Source organism: Corythoichthys intestinalis, chromosome 11 (genome assembly GCF_030265065.1).
Source record: "Corythoichthys intestinalis isolate RoL2023-P3 chromosome 11, ASM3026506v1, whole genome shotgun sequence".
NCBI lineage: Eukaryota > Metazoa > Chordata > Actinopteri > Syngnathiformes > Syngnathidae > Corythoichthys > Corythoichthys intestinalis.
Genome location: NC_080405.1, coordinates 4334582 through 4353566, shown reverse-complemented (window position 1 = coordinate 4353566; position 18985 = coordinate 4334582). Strand labels below are relative to the sequence as shown.

Sequence of the window (18985 nt, the reverse complement as noted above, 5' to 3'; positions counted from 1 at the left end):
GCAAAAGGCAGGGTACACCCTGAACAGGTTGCTAGCCAGTCGCAGGGCAAATAAAGACACACACACACACACACACACACACACACACACACACACACACACACACACACACACACACACACACACACACACACACACACACACACACACACACACACACACAGACAATTTGGAGTGTTCAATCAGCACACAGGCATGAGAAGAACATGCAAACTCCACACAGGAAGGCCTGAGCCGGCATTGCACCCACAATTCCAGAACTGTGCGGTGGATGGGCTAACCCACCATGCCGCCGTCAAATGTGAATTACAGTGATACCTCAGCTCACGAACGCTTAAGCTCACAAACTTTTCGCCTCAAGAACATTAAATTCGCGAGCATATAGTCTCTGCTGACGAACTAGTTTTCGGCGGACGAACCAAACCACGCGGTCGAACAGCGCCACGAGAAGCTGACGCACGCTCACGGCGTCCCAGTTCTTCCCCTCCCTTTCGTTGAGTGCGGACGTGGTTTGTGTTTGATAGACATTTTAGACCATATTGAGTGTACCTTTGCTATTATGGGACTGAAAAAGACCCCACCACAGGCTAGTGTTAAGCCTAAGAAGACATTAAAGAAAATAAGGTATATTTTTGTGTAGTTTTAAGGCTAATTTAGTAGAAAATTATGTTTTATGGGGACCTGGGAACGGATTATTCTCATTTTAATGGTTTCTTATGGGAAATAAATGTTCGGAAGACGAACTTTTCGCCTTACACACACTTTCTGGGAACCAATTATGTTTGTGAGCTGAGGTATCACTGTATTTTTAAACAAGAATAACAGAAAAATGTTTGTTTTTATTAATGCTTCATTGAGTGAGTCCACTCAAATTCATTCACACTTTGACGCTCATGCTCCTGAGAACAGCCTCTCATTTAGACAATAAATGAGTTGGCACGGCATACTTCAGACTGGGCTGCAAGTTTAACGACGATTAACACATTTGTGCCTTTGATCATAGAGCTACTGAGGCTTCTCAGGCCCGATCAAAGTTACACACCGGTCAACCATCTTTAACGTTAAGTACCAAACGCCAGCTGCACTGGTGACTAAGAAAAACAGCTTGTTCGCACTGCCTCACAGGAGGGATGGTGAGAGGCTGTGGCGCTGTACGAGCATGAAGCAGAAAAACATTAATATATATTTTTTAATATTAAAAACCCGATCCTTTTCACCCGATTCCGATTCTCTGACAAATGGCGCGATCAGCCCGATTTTTAATCGGATTGGGGAAATCCTTAATTTATATTATGCAGTTTAATCCAGGCTTGCCGTATATAAAAGGGATCCGGGATCTGCACACTTGCTGCTTTTATTAAGTAAAACAAAAGTTTACATTAGAGCTGTCCCAAATGACTATTTTTGTCCCGATTAGTCAGCCGACTAATTTGACGATTAGTCGACTAATTTAATATATATATATTTTATTACAAATTTAGCAATGAAATTTTTGTTGACGCTTATTAATTCTCAAAAAACATTTTAGAACACTTGAATTCTTTATTAAAGTCCAAATAAACACGTAAATAACAATAATAAATCACAAATATACAATGAGGTCAAATGCTGATAGCATTCACTAGTGCAAAAGAATGGAATGTATGTTCCTTTCCAACTGGGTTAAAAAAAAATCTTAAAAAAAAAAAAATAGCATTAATAATATACTACAGTGATCACTCGTTTTTCGCAGTTAATGGGGACCAGAACCCACCGCGATAAGTGAAAAACTGCGAAGTAGCGACCCCAATTTTTTTTTTTTTTTTTTAAAAACCTGTCCTGTTCAGCTGCTTGGATACAGGAGAATTGTATTTTATGTATATTACATTCTTTATATATTTTTTGTGTCTACAGTACACTAGTTAGAAAAGTAAATGCAATATTAATATTCAATAACATGCATAAGATGAATAAAATGTACTCACCACACTGATGATCTTGATAAATGAAGAAAAAACTCCAGAACAATGGATATGAAGGTAAAAATGATTTATTGAGAAGCTTGAGAGTCACGCGATCTTTGTGGGCCTTAAAGCCTTGCCTCTTCACTTATTCCTTGAAAAGGAACGTCCTCTTCCAAAAAAGGCCAGTCTCGTCCAGGTTAAACACCTGCTCCGGGAGATAGCCACCCTCTTCAATTAATTTGGGAAATTGGTCCTCAACGTAACGGACAGCTGCGTCATGGGCCCCCGGGGAGGCCTCCCCATGCAATGTAACGCTGCGAAGTCCAAACCTCTTTTTGAATTTTTCGAACCAACAAAACCACAATTTTCTTCACTTGAAGCACTGGTACTAGGCTGTGGTTCATCTTCGTCGTAGTCGGCATCACCGCCACCTTCATTCAACTCTCCTTCAGGAATGAGGCTATAATACAGTGCTTTGGCTTTTGCCCGAATCATGTTTGTGTCGAGAATCACCTTCTTTTCCCGACAGTCCGATATCCACACTTATAGTGCATTTTCCATTTTTACTATTGTCTTGTTGAGGGGAGTCACGACTCGCTTAGTGTCCCTGGAAAACGACATTGAGGCGGTCTTTCGGATTTTCGCCTAGTCTTTTTTTATGTAACGAACGGTCGATTCGTTTAGTCCATAATGGCGTGCAACAGACACATAGCTGCGGCCAACTTTAAACATGTCCAGTAATTGAACTTTCTCGTGCACGGTCATCATTTTTCTTTTCTTCTAGGGTTCGCTAGAGGATTGAGCAGGCGGAGGACTCTTTGGAGCCATTTTCCTTCGATAGCAGCAAGGTTAAACACCTCGGCCAATCAGCTTGCGATATTCCCGAGTGATGCTGGCCAGCGAATCACAGCGGTGGAATATGAGTTGGGCGGGCTCTCCTTGCCTTCTGTTAGGGAACGGGCAGATTTTACACCATATTTTCTCCATTATTTAAATTTTTTATTATGTATATATATATTTTTTTTGACTGAAAAAAATCTGCGATAGACTGAAACCATGAAATTCGAAGCGCGAAGTAGCGAGGGATCACTGTACTTTATATATTATAATAATTATTCATTGCCAATCAAATTTTTCAAGAAGGCTGTCATTTTAAAGCTATTCTTAGTGTACAATCTGAATTCTGAAATATGTGGGATTAACTCCAGAAATTGTTATTTATATGACGAAGATGACGTGCTATTATTTTTTTAAATGTTCACCGTAAGTACATTTGCTAAACCGCTAACCGTAAGCTGTTAACCAGCGATTTTTCATGTTTGAAGTGCCACCTTTTAACCTTTAAGTCGCGTTTTGGAGAAGACTGCCAATGTTTTATAGCAGGCTAAAGTAGGTTGCCATTTTCCCCCATTAGCCTCAATGTAGCAATGCTAACGTTTACAGTGTTTAATATAGATGTGTTTCCTTATTTTGTATGTCTGAACTTTAGTTCTACGGCGTGTTGATGACCAATAAACATCTGTGTAAAGAACTGGCGTCTCATATGCCATCAACACGCACAAATGTGTACAGGCACGCACGTACTCGGCGATAAAACGCAGCCGTGAAAATTTTTTATTTACCATGCAATAAATTGACTTATTGCATATCGCGACAGGGTTAGCAACTTCAATAAAGAATGTCTTTAGTTAGTTAGATGGACTTAAAATCTGCCAACTTGTCTCCTGTTGTCTTCCAAAATTACAACTGGGTGACGACGCTTTAGGTCTTCATTCACGGCCAACGTGCAGCTAAGCTAGTGTAACCCACATGAGCAAAAGTGCACAATAGAAAAATAAATGTGTATATAATTGTTTAATAAATTTTGTGAAATATATTATTTCACATTTAATTAGAATTATTTTTATCAACGTAATGATAAATAAATAAAACGATTGCAAACAATAATTCAGCCTATTAGTTGCTCTTATGGCAGGAAGTCCCGCCCTCGTATGTTTCAGTAGGTAGCACAATAGATTGCAGAACACAATTGAGCAGCAACGCAAACAGACAGAGAGAAGTGCCTAACAGGCAAGTGAACACACAACCTGAAAAGCTTATCTACAGAAAAGAAAAATGTGAGTTAAGTTAAACATTGATATATATTGTTGCAATTTATGAGAAGCTAGGTATTATTCTCACTACGAGCGAGTTTGCTGTGCTCTGTAGTTGGTTAGTAGGTGGATGGCGAGATAGTGTAAAGCGCTTTGAGCGCCTTGAAAGGTGGAAAAGCGCTATATAAGTATAGCACCATTTACCATCTCCTCGCTGCTAGCGTTAGCAAAAAGTCCGCGCTAACGTTAGCATAGCGTGCTAACATGCTACGTTGCCATTTTATCTGTAGAGCAAGACCAACACGTGGAGCGAAAAAACGCGGCACAACTGTGTTCAAGACACGGTGTGAGAGATCGGTGAGCATGTAGTTAAGCTCTGATGTTCACAGAAGGAATGTGTTTTGAGGGGACATGTAGGTTTCACCACCTCATTGAGTTAATGGAATGTTTATTGTTTCCTTAATTTTTACTTAAAGGAGAACATTTAAAAAGAAAGTTAGAATTGTTAAGCTGTTTAAAATTGTTAATTGTTTAAATATATGTACTGTATACTTTATGTCAATTTCAATTATTTTATGTGCAATGTGAATTTAGTTGAAAAGAAAAAGAGATGTATCTCATCATTGAGCTACAGATTTAAATTGAAACTCATAATTGCTCTGACACTGTCAATTGACAGGTCAGGTTTTTTCTTTTCCTTAGACCTTGTTTCAATTGGCCTTTGTGTCAGATTGGATATTGGACCAACTGTTCTGGATTTTGATGGCGAGCTAACCACTTGGATCTAGATTGAGATAACTTTCCACGTATATATATTTTTTTAACCCTTCTTCATACACATCATCACTATTGACGTGTCACTTCGTCATTCTTCGTGCGACGCCTTATCAGAGGGGGCCGAGCTTCATTTAGTAGTAGCCGAAGACGGCACATGCTCATGTCGGATTTAAGCTTGGATTTACTCACGTTTGGATTTAACTGCGAAAGTTGTACAGGACAGCTTGTCTCAGGAATGATTTGTCCGAGGATCCAAGGTAAGTATCATATTTTTCATACCATGCATGCGTGATTGAAGCATTTTTTTTGCAGAAATTTTCTTCTTTGTTTACACATGGAGGCGGCTAATTTTCATAACTGACTAGCCTCATAGTTTACTTTTAACAAGACTCGAGACTGATTTACATCCATATCTATAAAGAATTCAGGGATTTAAGCATTTGGTCACAAGAATTTTCGCCACAAAAGCAGCATTTACGCCAGGCGGCGGCTAGCCTTTTTCGCTAACATAGTAGCATTGTACTTTGTCAATATACGTAAAATAAACGCTAACTTCACGGTTTCTTTGCTTTTAACTAAGAATCGAGACCGTTTTACGTCCAAATGTATGAAGAATTCGGGGATTTAAGCATTTATTCACAAGAATTTTCGCCAGAAAAGCTCTGTTTACATATGGCGGCCGCTAGCCTCATTCGCTAACAAAGTAGCATTGTACTTCGTCAATATATGTAAAATAAACGCTAACTGCACGGTTTCTTTGCTTTTAACCAAAAATCAAGACTGTTTACGTCCATATCTATGAAGAATTTGGGGATTTAAGCATTTATTCACAAGAATTTTCACTAGAAAAGCTCTGTTTACATATGGCGGCCGCTAGCCTCATTCGCTAACAGTATATAGTGGTATAATGATAATCAAGGGCTATTCTATTCTATAATAAGTTGTGATTGTATATAGAATTTATTAATAATCTATTTACATATTATTTATAATTGATTCTGCATGTTTTCCTCAAGTATTAAGTTTCTGATGTTAAACTGAGTGATTTATTAGCGGTTGAAAACTTTTGGAAAAAAAAAAATTAAGTTGCTACTTTGGTCAAAAACTCATATATGATATGTTAGATATTGCTATTGATCCAGAAAATATAGGTGATTATTTCTGCATTTGGTGATTTTTGTGCATCTAGTGTAAAATCTGAGACTTTTATAGCCATTTTAAATTGTGTTATACTTATACAGAAAATAATTAAACGGGATTTTATAAGAGAACGACTTTGAATTTTTTGATGCCGCTGCTCATGGAGACTCATATATGGCTAAGGTAGGTGCCTGTTTTGGTTTTAGGTCAGTAGCAGCTTTGGTCTTGTAAATATTTGAATTTGAAGTTTTTGAAAATAGGCCCCTTACGAATCGGCCCTGTTTCCCGTGTCATGTCAATAGGTTATGAAGTCTACGCCTTCATTAACCGTCGACGGGATGTTGTGCTCATCGACGCATTTACATTGATGACGTCGACTAGTCGGGACAGCTCTACTGTAGTTTTAGTTTACATGTTAAAAAACAATTGCACATCCTGCGATGTGACTATTGCACATGCGCACATTGCGATGGTGATGTTTTTGTTTTGTTTTGTTTTTCATTTCATTTCAGGCAGTTACATTCATTTTAACAAATAAAGTTCTTCTGCTTTCAGCAATGACAAAAAAAAAAACCAACACACAGAATGCCTGAAAGGGAATGGGATGAAGAAAACTTATGGTTTTCAGTCAAAAAACAAAAAAAAACGACAACAACAACAACAACCTTACAAACAAGGTCCTGGAATGAATTAACTTCGTATGTAGAGGTATCACTGTACAGAGAAAAGCTTAGGCCCTAACACTGAACCCTGTGAAACCCCACAAGAAACACCCAGTTTATCTGATGAATAGAGCTTATTTTAAAATATTGTTCCCTACCTGTTATATAACTTTTCACCCAGTCCCCAGCTACCCCACGAACACCATTTTTTCTAATCTTTCAAGTAAAATTGAATGATTTATTGTGTCAAAGGCCTTCTTGAGGTCAACAAAATACCAACCACATATCTTTTTTGGTCAAGTGCATTAGTAATTTGCTCTACTGCCTCAATTATCGCCATTGACGTACTTCTTTGTGTTCTAAACCCATATTGTCCTGCATTTAGTATTTGATGTTTCTCCAAGGACTTTTCAAGTCTAGAATTAAAAGTTTTTTTCAAAATTTTTTTTAAAATTGGCGCAATAATGTTGATAATTTCCTGATCATCTGAAGCTGTGAGCAACATTGGCAATTGATTTCTTTTTAACGTTATGTGACTGTTTTTAACAGTATGGCATGGAATTTCCGCAGGCAACTCAGAGCAAATATGTTTAAACGATATACTGTGCAGGCCTAGCTGGGAGTGTACAAAACAGCTTATATAAGAAGAGGAAAGACAAAACACTGCAAAGGCTAAACACAAAAAGTGTTTTTAGTAAGACTACCTGTTCTGGAATCTCTATTTTCATCAGTTCTGGAAATGAACTGGGAAGAGGCGATTTGTTTTGGAGACGCAGAGACTTCCGAGGAGGGAGGACTTCTTTCACCACTGGCGATGACCTGCCACCACAGAAGAGCATTGCAGAAGTAGTGAGACTACTAAGGGTGTCAACAATAATCGATGCGGCGATGCATCCCGATGCGGGGCATGGACGATTCGATTCAATGCGGGTAACAAGCCGAATCGATTCAGCGCATTTTAAAATATATAAGTACGTTCAAAAATCTTCCCTGCGCAATTCCGGTGATGCAACGGATTTGGTTTCCCCATTTTTATTATTATTCTCATGTTTCATTTTTTACACACCACCTAACTCTGGTCAAGTTTCCCACCAACCTCGTAGAAGCCAAAATGTCTCCAGACGTCCGCTTTCAATGTGTTAGGTGCATCAATAATCTTTCTCGCTCCCTCTTTCTCCGCTTCAGCCATTGTTATGTTATGTCGTATCTCTCTGCTCTCTCGATTAGAGCTTAGTTTGGGTCTAAAAAAATCCAGCCCGACTCGACCCGGCCCGCGTGTATTAAAGGCCGAGAGCCCGAAATTTTACGTTTTATTTGTAGGCTCGAGCCCGAAACCCCCCCGAAAATGTACATTTCATTTGTAGGCCTGAGCCCGTTTCAGCAGGAGGAGCAAATGCGGGGATGCAATGCGTGGTTGCGTTTTGTGTGATCACATTTGTGACGATGCCTATGTGCATAATGATAAATTAAAACCTGTCTTTTGTCACAAATTCTCCCAGATAAACAAGACTGTAAGATGCGTATTCAATAAACATTTATATCGTTTATATTTGTGTGTCTGTTCTATCAGGTGGATAGTTTATGCTCATTTACTTGGCATAATGCAGCAACAGACATTTATTTTAATTTCTTCGAGTTGGCAGAAAAAAACGTGAGTTTTCTTAATGTTTAAAAAGTCTACATATTTTTATTATCATTATAAATGAGCGTAGACAACGAAATAACGCTGCAAATGTATGTTAAATATATTTCTGTTTCGGATATTGTGCTCAAATGCATGGACGCGCCTCTCTGACAGAGGAACAGGTGCATATGCAAAAATAAACTCAAAAACTTTTAAATAACATTCTTTATTTTAATGACTCGCATCAGAACACAAAAGAACAAGCTGAAACAAAATAAATAATAACATTTTAAGGAACACCATGCACGAACTCCACGATGTCCTGCTTAGCACGAAGAGGCGCAGCCCTCGAAACAAATGATAATAACGATGTGTGACTAATATCATCTTGAAGGCCAGTACTGTTTTTAAAATGCCTGCTCAGCGTGAAGGTGCCAGTCTTTCTGCTCTCGTACGAGAGCAAAGCGCGCGCCACATTTGTTGCATTCGGCCAGGCTGACACATTTTTCTGTATGCATCTTCCACTATCAATTTAAATCCTTTCCACACACCACTCGTGGATTCTTGCCTTTTCAATCCCCCCGTCTTTAGTTTGCTTTTCGCCTCTTGGTGCTCTATATCGAAATCCGAAAAGGAAATACCAGGATGCAGACGCGGAGAGCACGAGAGCGCGAGGGGAAGATTAAAAGGAGGGCGGGGCCACGGCGTTCATGTGCGCAACCAATGCACTGTCTCAACTGTGGCTCATGGTTGGGATTACCAAAGCGCCTTCTCTGTTTTTTTTTTTTTTTTTTTCCCAATTTATTTATTTTATAACAAGTATTCCTTAGTTTAACTTCCATACATCATTTTAGTCTGCAAATATATATTTATTTAAAAAAGTTAGCGAGAGAGAAGTCCGGCCTGACCCGACTCGACCCGCACGTAAATGATTGACATTTTGCGATAAGATGCTGCTGCACTACAATATTTTCTTTGTCGTTTTCTTTAATATTTACTTGAATATTTTTATTGATGGGTCGTTGTGACTAAAATACAGTAACTCTTATTACTGATTTTGCACAGGAGTTCAGATGTTGCACTGTGTGAAAGGCTGCTACTGTGTGTAAAAAAAAAAGAGAAAGCTCTGGTCTCATTCAAAGCACTAATTAAATGCTGTGATGTTTTTTTTTTTAAATATATATCTGAAAGTATACTATTTTCATTTGACTTCAACCAGGAGTGACACAAGAGTCAATAAAAAGTTGTTTAATGTCTGACCGCTTGTGTTGCCTCATGATTCACGAAAAATATGCTTTGCTTTAGAATTTTAATGCATCCCAGGCTTTAATGCATCGCGATGCCTTGCCGAATCGAACCGAACCGAATCGTGACCCTCTGAATCGAATCGAATTGAATCGAATCGTGGCCCTCTGAATCGTAATCGAATCGAATCGTGAGGGCAGTGCCGATGCACACCTCTAGAGACTACACTTGCTCATATTTTGCAGGTTTGAAATACAGTGGAATCAAGAAGCAAAACATGAAGATCACAGCCATTGATGCAAAAATATTTAATCGACCAACTGAGGTTTCTTGACTAGAAGACTACAATGAGCTAAAAACGTGTCTTTGGAGACGAAAACATAACGACATAAATGCCAGTTTTAATCTGATGAGACGACAACGACAAGAAAATGTGTCATAGTTTCCATCATACGTATATAAAAAGTTACATGGGAAATCGTAAACAGTACGTACAGATTGGTGATTACAGGTCATCGTTATTGGACATTACAGTTGGAGTACCACAGGGCTCTGTATTGGGTCCAAAACTCTACACGGTTTATCAATGACCTATGTATGACATCCCAAAAATTAAAATTTTTACTTTTTGCAGATGACACTAACATCCTATGCTCAGGAAAAAATTTAAAGAATCTGACGCATGAGGTATTGACTGAATTAACATATCTGAATCACTGGTTCAGGCTAAGCCTGTCGCAATATGCAATAATTCCATTTATCGCACGATAAATAAAAATGAAGGCGGTAATTTTTCCGCTGCGATTTATCGCCTCGCCTGCACGTGCATGTGCACGTGCGGCAGACGTGCTGTTAAAAGTTCGGATTCCTTGTTACCAACTACGCAAAATGCATTTTCCTTCCAGGTCCAGGAAAAAATTGCGCCGGGTCCAATCGTTCCCATTATATCCCATTGTTCAACGTATACCAGCCGCGTCAGTGCTCCAGATTGACTGCGGACCATCTCCGGCGTGCCGGTGTTGTTGACGTGTGGGCGCTCCCGTCAGGGGTGGCCTTTCACGCGGGGCGGCTATTTTTCGGCTTAACACCGGATATTTACAAAGAAGTCTGCCAAAACATTGTTACTGACTTGGCTGCTACGAACAACCTCGCTTTGACAACGGACAGCTGACATGATGAACACTGAGTGGCAAATTAAGAGCGCTGTGCTTCAAACTCGTCCTGTTTATGAAAGTCGATTGTCGTATGCTGGTGTTGTGCAGTAATGAGCAGACGTGGCTTCTGTGGCGTTTGCTAACTTTTTTATGCGCGCACACACTAGATATCATGAAATAGCAAACTAGAAGTGCTACGTCCCATGCCATTGGCTACGTGAGCCCAGAGTGATTATGGGACACGTAGTCCATATACTACATCGATGAATTATAAACCACCATGACTGAAAGGAAGTTAAGAAGGCCAAATCAATCCATCCCAGTGACTTTAGATAATGCTGCAAATATAGTTAATTCAGTATGTGACACAGATGGATTCGGACCACAAATAGGATGTCTTGCTCATGTAGTAAACCTAGCTGCTAAGAGAGCTGTAGCAACCAACAGTGTGCCCCACCTCACTTTACAAACAGTAAAGATTGTTCTCAGCACTTTTATACAAAATTTCTTGAGATCAGTAAGAAGTAAGCACATAAATATTATGCACTAAAATGCATGTTTATATGAATGAATGAAGGAATTTATTGTCATTGTCATCATCATCAGAATCATTGACAGTTACAGAGTGTGGGATAGTTTGGCCAGAAAGGAGAAACATTGACACAGACTATGGAATAATTTGCCCGAAAAAGACGATGACAGACAAAGGAAAGACGGGAAAAAAGCAAATGCTTATCGATACCCGTCCCCCAACAACCCGGGACGCACAGTCTAGCATGTTTGTGTTAAATAGCCGTTGGTTTGGTGTAGGTCTCATTGTAGAAAATATCTTGTCCAATGAGTGTCCAGTCAAGGAGCTCCATGTCACAGCAGGTTAAACACAGCGCTCACATTGCAATGGCAGATCAGTAATCTAATTTTACTGGAGGGCATATCTTCAGAGCAAGCAATGTCTCTGTCCCTGACATTTAATCTTCCTTTGTTTGCCTTTTCTTTTTTTTTTTTGCTGTGGGAACAACTTGTAGCGGAAGTGTGTGTGCAGTGCAGCTATGACTCATTTTGGTCCCTGAAGCGATTTATTATAGTTTCTTTGTACATCTTTTTGAGGTAACTCAATGATTTTATACTCGTAAGCGCTGCATCACATGTATTCCATAGGCGAGCCCCAATGTTCGTAATCGAAAAAGATTTTAATGTTGTCCTAGTTGCCCGATAGGAAAACAATCTGATTCCTCTCAGGTCGTAGGTTGATTCCCTTAGCTGGAATAGAGCTTGTAGGTTAGGCGGGAGACTGTTTGCGTGGGCCTTATACATTATTTGAGCAGTTTTGAAGATAACAAAGTCATAAAATTTTAATAGCTTGGACTTGATGTAAAGTTTGTTTGTGTGCGCTCTGAACGGTGCTTTATGAATAATCCTAATTGCCTTTTTTTGAAGGATAAAAAGTGGACAAAGGTGCGTTGTGTACGTGTGCCCCCAGATCTCTAAGCAGTAGCTGAGGTGCGGCAAGACAAGTGCGCTGTAAAGGGTTTGGAGAGCCCTATATGATGGCAATTTAATTTTTGCTCGTTAGCAAAAAAAAAAAGAAACAAAAAATACAATTTTTTTTTTTTTTTTTTTTTTTTTTAACAGCGCATTAAATTTATTGAATCCGATCGAAAATCGTGTCCCCCGTATCGAAAATCGTACCGAACCGTGACTTAACTGTATCGCTGCATCCTTATGGAACACCATAGCATAAGCTATGAGGGGAAAAGAGTTTTCATTTGCCTAAATGCTTAGTTATTAAGTGCAATTTTATCCTTTTTTTCTCGAAAAACACATTTTATTCGTTCTGTGTTTCTGTGCGGTGTTAATATTGTTGGCTTTTACTTAAGAGGCATGGTCTATTGTTTTCAGTTGTGATTTCTTAAAAAGTATTTTTGAATTTAAGAGTAAATATTTATCGCGTTTAAATGGGTGTACTTGATCTATTGATATATACTGTATTCTCACTGTGTTATTGTAAAATGGTTAAAAAAAAATTGGGGGGGGGGGGGGGCGCGCGATAATATCGCGTATCGCAATAATTTATGAGATAAATTATCGCACACTAAAATTTGGTATCGCGACAGGCCTAGTTCAGGCTCAACAAATTACCAATAAATACAGAAAAAAGTAAATACATTTTAATTGGAAATAAAAAGACAAACTGAAGAAAAGATAATTATAGACAGGGGTGCACATAAGTGGTCCGCATGCGCGCATGCGTACTGGACGTATACAAACGCGCTGGCCCTCAACGGCTTCCATACGCTTTTGCGTACCGATGGCTGACCACTGTATTTGCGGCGGACACGAGATAATCACTTCTCAAAATGTCGGAGGCAGGCCCCACTGAGTAATTATTTCCGTGTTCCCCCACCCCCGTCAAAGGACAGACAGACGACAGAGACGTCACCGGAGCTACCGAAAAAAGGACTTTTGCTGAAAAGTGGCTGCAGGAGGTACCATAGCTAGAAGTAAATGATGCTCGCACGGATATGTGGTACAAAATTTGCCGTGAGAATCGCTGATAAGAGCAGCGCATTTTATGTAGGGTCCAAGAATTTCAGCCATCCAAACTTTGAAATGCACGAAAAAAACAGAGCATGTGGCAATTAAGCAAACTATCGATGTCAGGCGGCACCCCACTCGCCCTATGGACAAGTGGCGGAATAAAGTTAATGAAGAGCAGCGCCATGCACTGACAAACGTGTTTTTGCTCGCATTTCACAAAGCTAAACATGCACGTTCAATGAGCTCTTATGAGGAGGAGGACATCCCACTTTTACAAAGGCTTGGAGTTAATGTGGGAGCCGCATAATGCCCTTTATTTTGAATTAGTACTGCTTTTATGTTTATTTCTTTACATTTCACTTCAAAGTAATGGCAATTTTGTTGTGCCAGTTGATGTTAATCAGGCATTAATTGTTAATATAATTAATTAAAGGTATTTGGCTCTAATTAAAGCTTGTCATAATTTTATCGCATCAGGCGGGTCGGCTCTCAAGCTCAATGAGGACCAAGTCACATCTCCAGGTCCTCCTCTGAGAACCTGGGCAAAAAAAATATGTGCACCCCTGATTATAGATAATAGTGAAATTGAACGAGTAACTGAGACTAAATTTTTCGTTGTAATACTGGATGAACAGTTGAATTGGAAGTCACAAATAAAGAATATAAAAACAAAACTGGCAAAGAGTGTTTGACTACTAAACAAAACGAAACCCTTTTTAAATTATAAAGCACACCATATCTTGTACTCTTCATGAGTAATGCCATACCTCAGCTACTGTGTGGAGGTTTGGGGCAATACATATCCCAGCAATTTACAGTCACTTGTGGTACTTCAAAAAAAAAAGGTAATAAGAATAGATACAAATACAAATAGATTGTTCTTAGAATCCAAGGAGTTAAAATTCCTAGATCTGGTCAAAGTTAAAATCAACATAATCATGTTTAAGGCTCGGAAAAAGTTTTATTTTCAAATAGACAAGGAGGGTATAATGGGGGGGGGGGGGGGGGCTGAACTTCAAAAAGCAGTATCACCGTATGACAAAAAAGAGCTTTTGTCTTTCAATTTGTGGTGTGGACTTGTGTAATAAATTACTGAGGACCTAAAGAAAAGCGCTAATTTGAGTGTTTAAGATAAAATACAAAGACCTTTTTCTGTAATTATAGAAATGAATGATATTATTTATTTTGAGAAAATGTTAAGTGATGCCAACCATTGTTCTTTAGGCATTATTGAACTGTTGTAAATTCAGATTCTGATTCATGCTGATGTAGTGGACAAAGGGGTCGGGTTAGGGTCAATCAATCAATCAATCAATAAATCAATCAATCAATCTTCACCTTCTCACGAAATCTAGTAAAACTCTTTACAGGGCAATTATAATCTCTCCTACTCCTTGAAATAGGAAAAGTAGCTGTTTTCTTGAGCAAAAAATAAATGCATTGGCTGTTGGGACTATAGTACATATGCTTGCTCGAGTCCACCCGCTATTCACTTCCTGACAGTGTCTACATCAGCCTACGTGGCTTCTCCCGTTTTGCTCTTGCTGCGGGCCGCTTTTCACACTGGGCTGCCACTAGTGTGAAACAGCCTTGAGACTTAACAAGTATTTTGTCAAGAAGAGTAAGACTTACACAATTTATAAGGGCATCCAAAAACAACACTGACAACAGCTGAGTCAATACCTTTTCAGTCCCTTCTGAGGAAGCTGCCGTTTTGCTGATGATTGTTTTAAGTCATGGAATGCCTTCAGGAAAATAGAAGATGTCATACCAGGGAATATTCACAGAAATTGAACTTTTTAATAATTTAACCTTAAGATAAAAGATGTCATGTTCACGATCTAGAGTACCTGAGGCAGATTGATAGAGGAGAGGAAGGCTTGGTTCTGCTTGATGTTCTCCAGACGCTCCAGTTCATAGGCTGAGAGTCCTAAGCCCTGTCAGGAGAAAATGAACACTCATTTTTCCGTGCCATTGACAGCGGTAAAAGCTCAATCAATTTTGACTGACAGCGATCATTCAAAATGGATTGCAGTCAACAGTGGCGCCGGAAGTGGGGTGCTGAGGGAGGTGCAACACCCCCTGTTGTGTTGAGGAGGAAAAAAGTTTTTGGTAGATTCTTTTTTTTTGTGTTAAAAAATAAATAATAATAAAACATATTGAAACAATGGCTTATTCAACTTAGAGGATTAAATATATATGTTGAAAGTTCTTTTTCATTTGATAATAACATGGTCATACACCTTTCTTTCTACCAGGTCACGTTGAATATGATACTATTGGAACAGAAATGTTACCTGTTGACAGAGGAGGCGTTAACATGGCGCAAAAATGAATTAGCGATTTAAAAAAATTTTTTTTTACAAAACAGCGAAATTTTCTAGAAGTCAATTGGAGGTTGAAAATGAAGATGATTATGAGGACAGTTCTTAGAGGCGTGCGAAATTTTTTTAGATTATTCGCGATTCGGGCGTGGAAGATTCGAGAACCATTCACAAACATGCAAATTCCGATTATTTAAATATACCAAGTAAAGCGGAACTAAAACACAGCCAGCGCCGTCTTCGGGACGCTGAGAAACTGACCGAGAGAACGGCCGACAGCCGCTAAAAACAACGCCCAGTTGCTAGTTGCTACAAACACACGGCCACGTAATGCTACGGTCATATCACACATATATAGAACTAGATGCGAAAAAACAGACTTGCTGCCATTAGTAAACAGCCGCCATCTTAAAGCAGTAGACTTCTCTGGAAGGCTTTGTTGTAGCAAACCTAATTAACTTTTTATCTAAAATACTCCTCAATCGGCAAAGTCTTGACTTGAATCCGTCTTTATATGATGAAACAGTTTTATAACTTTCACATCGAAAGTAGACAGAAGGGAAAATATGGAATAATGGGAGCAATTTTAACAACTATAATGGTCGATTCACAACATTAAATTAATTGAATGTAGTTTAAAGCTGCCAATAGAGAATGGGGACTTCAGTATTTTATTTAAAGTTTTGAACTGTTAACTTGATACTGAAATAGTAGTTCGGTTTAGCCTGAGATGATTTTTGAACAGTTTTGGAACTGATATACAAAATAGTAAAAGCGAGGGGGTCCATCAACAATTGTATTATAATGGAATCGTAGCCTCTGAATCGTAATTGAATCGAATCATTAGGTGCCCCAAGATTCCTACCTCAAACAGTTCTATAATCGTGCCCAGCGAGGAAATCAACTGCAGATTTAGACCGTCGAGATGATTCTGGTGAATAACTAGCCCAAACGGGAGCAACGTACCACCGACACTGAGCCTAACAATGAAGCCCTCCACCCTTTGTGTCTTCAAATAGTTAAGACATGCTTGCATTGTAGTCATATTATTGTTTGTTGTTGCTGCTGAGCTGCCGCCGTGCAGAGCACTGTTGGATATTCATGTGCAATTTATTTGAGTGTTGTGAAAAGGGGCTGTTCGTGTCACCTCGACATCTAGCTCTGGGGTGGGCGCTTTTATTTCCAATACAAAAAGTCCAATACACACTGTACAGTGGTATGAAAAAGGATCTGAACCTTTTGGAATTTTTCACCTTACTGCATAAAATCACCATCAAATGTGATCAGATCTTTTTCAAAATCACACAGATGAAAAAAGTGTCTGCTTTTACTAAAACCACCCAATATGTATAGGTTTTCATACTTTAATGAGGATAGTATGCAAACAATGACAGAAGGGGGAAAAAATAAGTAAATGAACCATCACATTTAATATTTTGTGGGCCCTCCTTTGGCAGCAATAACTTCGACCAGACGCTTCCTGTAGATGCAGATCAGTCTGGCACATCGATAAAGACTAATCTTGGCCCATTCTTCTCGACAAAACCGCTGTAGTCAGATTCCTGGGACTTCTGGCTTGAATCGCTGTCTTTAGGTCGTGCCACAGCATCTCAATGGGGTTCAAGTCTGGACTTAGACTTGGCCACTCCAGAACGAGTATTTTGTTCTTCTGAAACCAGTCAAGTTGATTTACCTCTGTGTTTTGGATCATTGTATTGTTGCAGCATCCATCCTCTTTTTAGTTTCAACTGTCTGACAGATGGCCTCAGGTTTTCCTGCAAAACATCCTGATAAACTTTTGAATTCATTCTTCCATTAATGATTGCAAGTTGTCCAGGCCCTGAAGTAGCAATACACCATGCTTCACGGTGGGGATGAGGTGTTGATGTTGGTGAGCGGTTCCACTTTTCCTCCACACATGACGTTGTGTGTTACCTTAAAAAAAAATCAACTTCGGTTTCATCAGTCCACAAAATATTTTGCCAAAACTTCTGTGGAGTGTCCAAGTGCCTTTTTGCAAACATTAAACGAGCTACAATGTTTTGTTTATACAGCAGTGGCTTCTTCCGTGAAGTCTGCCCATGAACACCAATCTTGGCCATAGTTTTACTTATAGTTGATGTGTGCACACAGATATTGGACTGTGCCAGTGATTACTGTGTCTTTAGCAAACACTCTAGGGTTCTTTTGGTTACCTCTCCGAGTACTCAGCGCTGAACTCTTGGCGTCATCTTTGATGGACGGCCACTCCTTGGGAGAGCAACAACAGTGCCAAACTCTCTCCATTGGTAGACAACCTCTCTGTGTCGATTGATCAACATCCAGAATTTTAGAGATGTTTTGTATCCTTTCCCAGCTTTATACAAATCAACAATCCATGATCGCAGGTTTTCAGACAGCTCTTCTGACCGAGCCACGATGCACATCAGACAATGGGTCTTATCAAGACAATTCTTACCAGTGGTGTGTTTTATCGCGGGCAGGGCAGCTTTAAACCACTCATCAGTGATTGGGCACACACCTGACTTAAATTGTTTGGTAAAAATTGGTTTCAATTGCTCTTTCAGTCTCCTTAGGCCACAGGTCGGCAACCCAAAATGTTGAAAGAGCCATATTGGACCCAAAAAACGAAAAAGAAATGTGTATGGATCCGCAAAAAATTAAAGCCTTAAAATAAGCCTAATAATGAAGGCAACACATGCCTATCTGTATTAGCTATATTAGCCTACTATCAAAATGACTAAGTCGGTTAAAAATACATAATGAGCCTTCATGGTTTAATGTTTATTTTCTCTGCAGTGCATCCAACGCACCATGTGACAACTCTGTTGTATGATGCCACCTCAAGTTTAAGTTCATTACACTATTAATGACTTGTTTCATTGCTTTTATGAAATTATAGAAATGCCATAAAGAAATCTAATTTTTTATGTCATTTTTATTTTGAGGTTTCAAAAAACCACAAAATGGAATGTGCATAACATGACCCTTATCTGGGCATGTCTTTGATACACTGCCAATGGGAAAACCCATTGGCAGTGTATCAAATACTTGTTCTCCCCACTGTATATATATTTTTTAATTATCTCGGTTTTGTTTTTGAAGTCTGCAAATAGGTGTTCTGATATTTTGATGAATGTCTCCTTCATCTACTCAACATCTGTGAACGGTTTTCCACGCTTTATTATCTCCCGGTGTAGGTACACTATCCACTCGCCCTCACTATCCCCTCAGGGGGCCTGCGCTGGACAGTGACGTTTCGTTATTCTCGCTTCACGATTGGCCGAAGAGTCGAAATGCTCTGAACTCGTGTCAGTGTCAAGCGCAGTCAAGCGTGTGTCGCAGCCTATGACGCAAATCTTAGTTGACAGAAATGTAGAAATTTAATATTTATTTTACACATTTTTACAGCACTGGAAAACATTATGAATGTTTGTGTCATTTTTGTCCTACTACAGAAACCATATCAAAACAAAAAGTATATT

General features: G+C 39.2%; 1 protein-coding gene and 1 long non-coding RNA gene across 3 annotated transcripts in view; one reads left to right on the top strand and one right to left on the bottom strand.

The window, feature by feature from the left end:
- Nucleotides 1–18985, bottom strand: part of LOC130923664 (WD repeat-containing protein 76-like) — a 36104-nt gene that overhangs the window by 15519 nt on the left and 1600 nt on the right. For both annotated transcript variants that reach the window (XM_057849520.1, XM_057849521.1), the window contains exons 4-6: nucleotides 15027–15113; nucleotides 14860–14921; nucleotides 7320–7434 (exon numbers count right to left, since the gene is read on the bottom strand). In XM_057849520.1, coding sequence (XP_057705503.1) covers nucleotides 7320–7434; nucleotides 14860–14921; nucleotides 15027–15113 — 264 coding nt within the window. The remainder of the gene's footprint in view (nucleotides 1–7319; nucleotides 7435–14859; nucleotides 14922–15026; nucleotides 15114–18985) is intronic.
- The window catches only part of LOC130923676 (uncharacterized), a 34494-nt gene continuing 19963 nt past the window's right edge, over nucleotides 4455–18985 (top strand). Inside the window, exon 1 of the long non-coding RNA XR_009064749.1 lies at nucleotides 4455–5070. This is a non-coding gene — a long non-coding RNA (uncharacterized LOC130923676). The remainder of the gene's footprint in view (nucleotides 5071–18985) is intronic.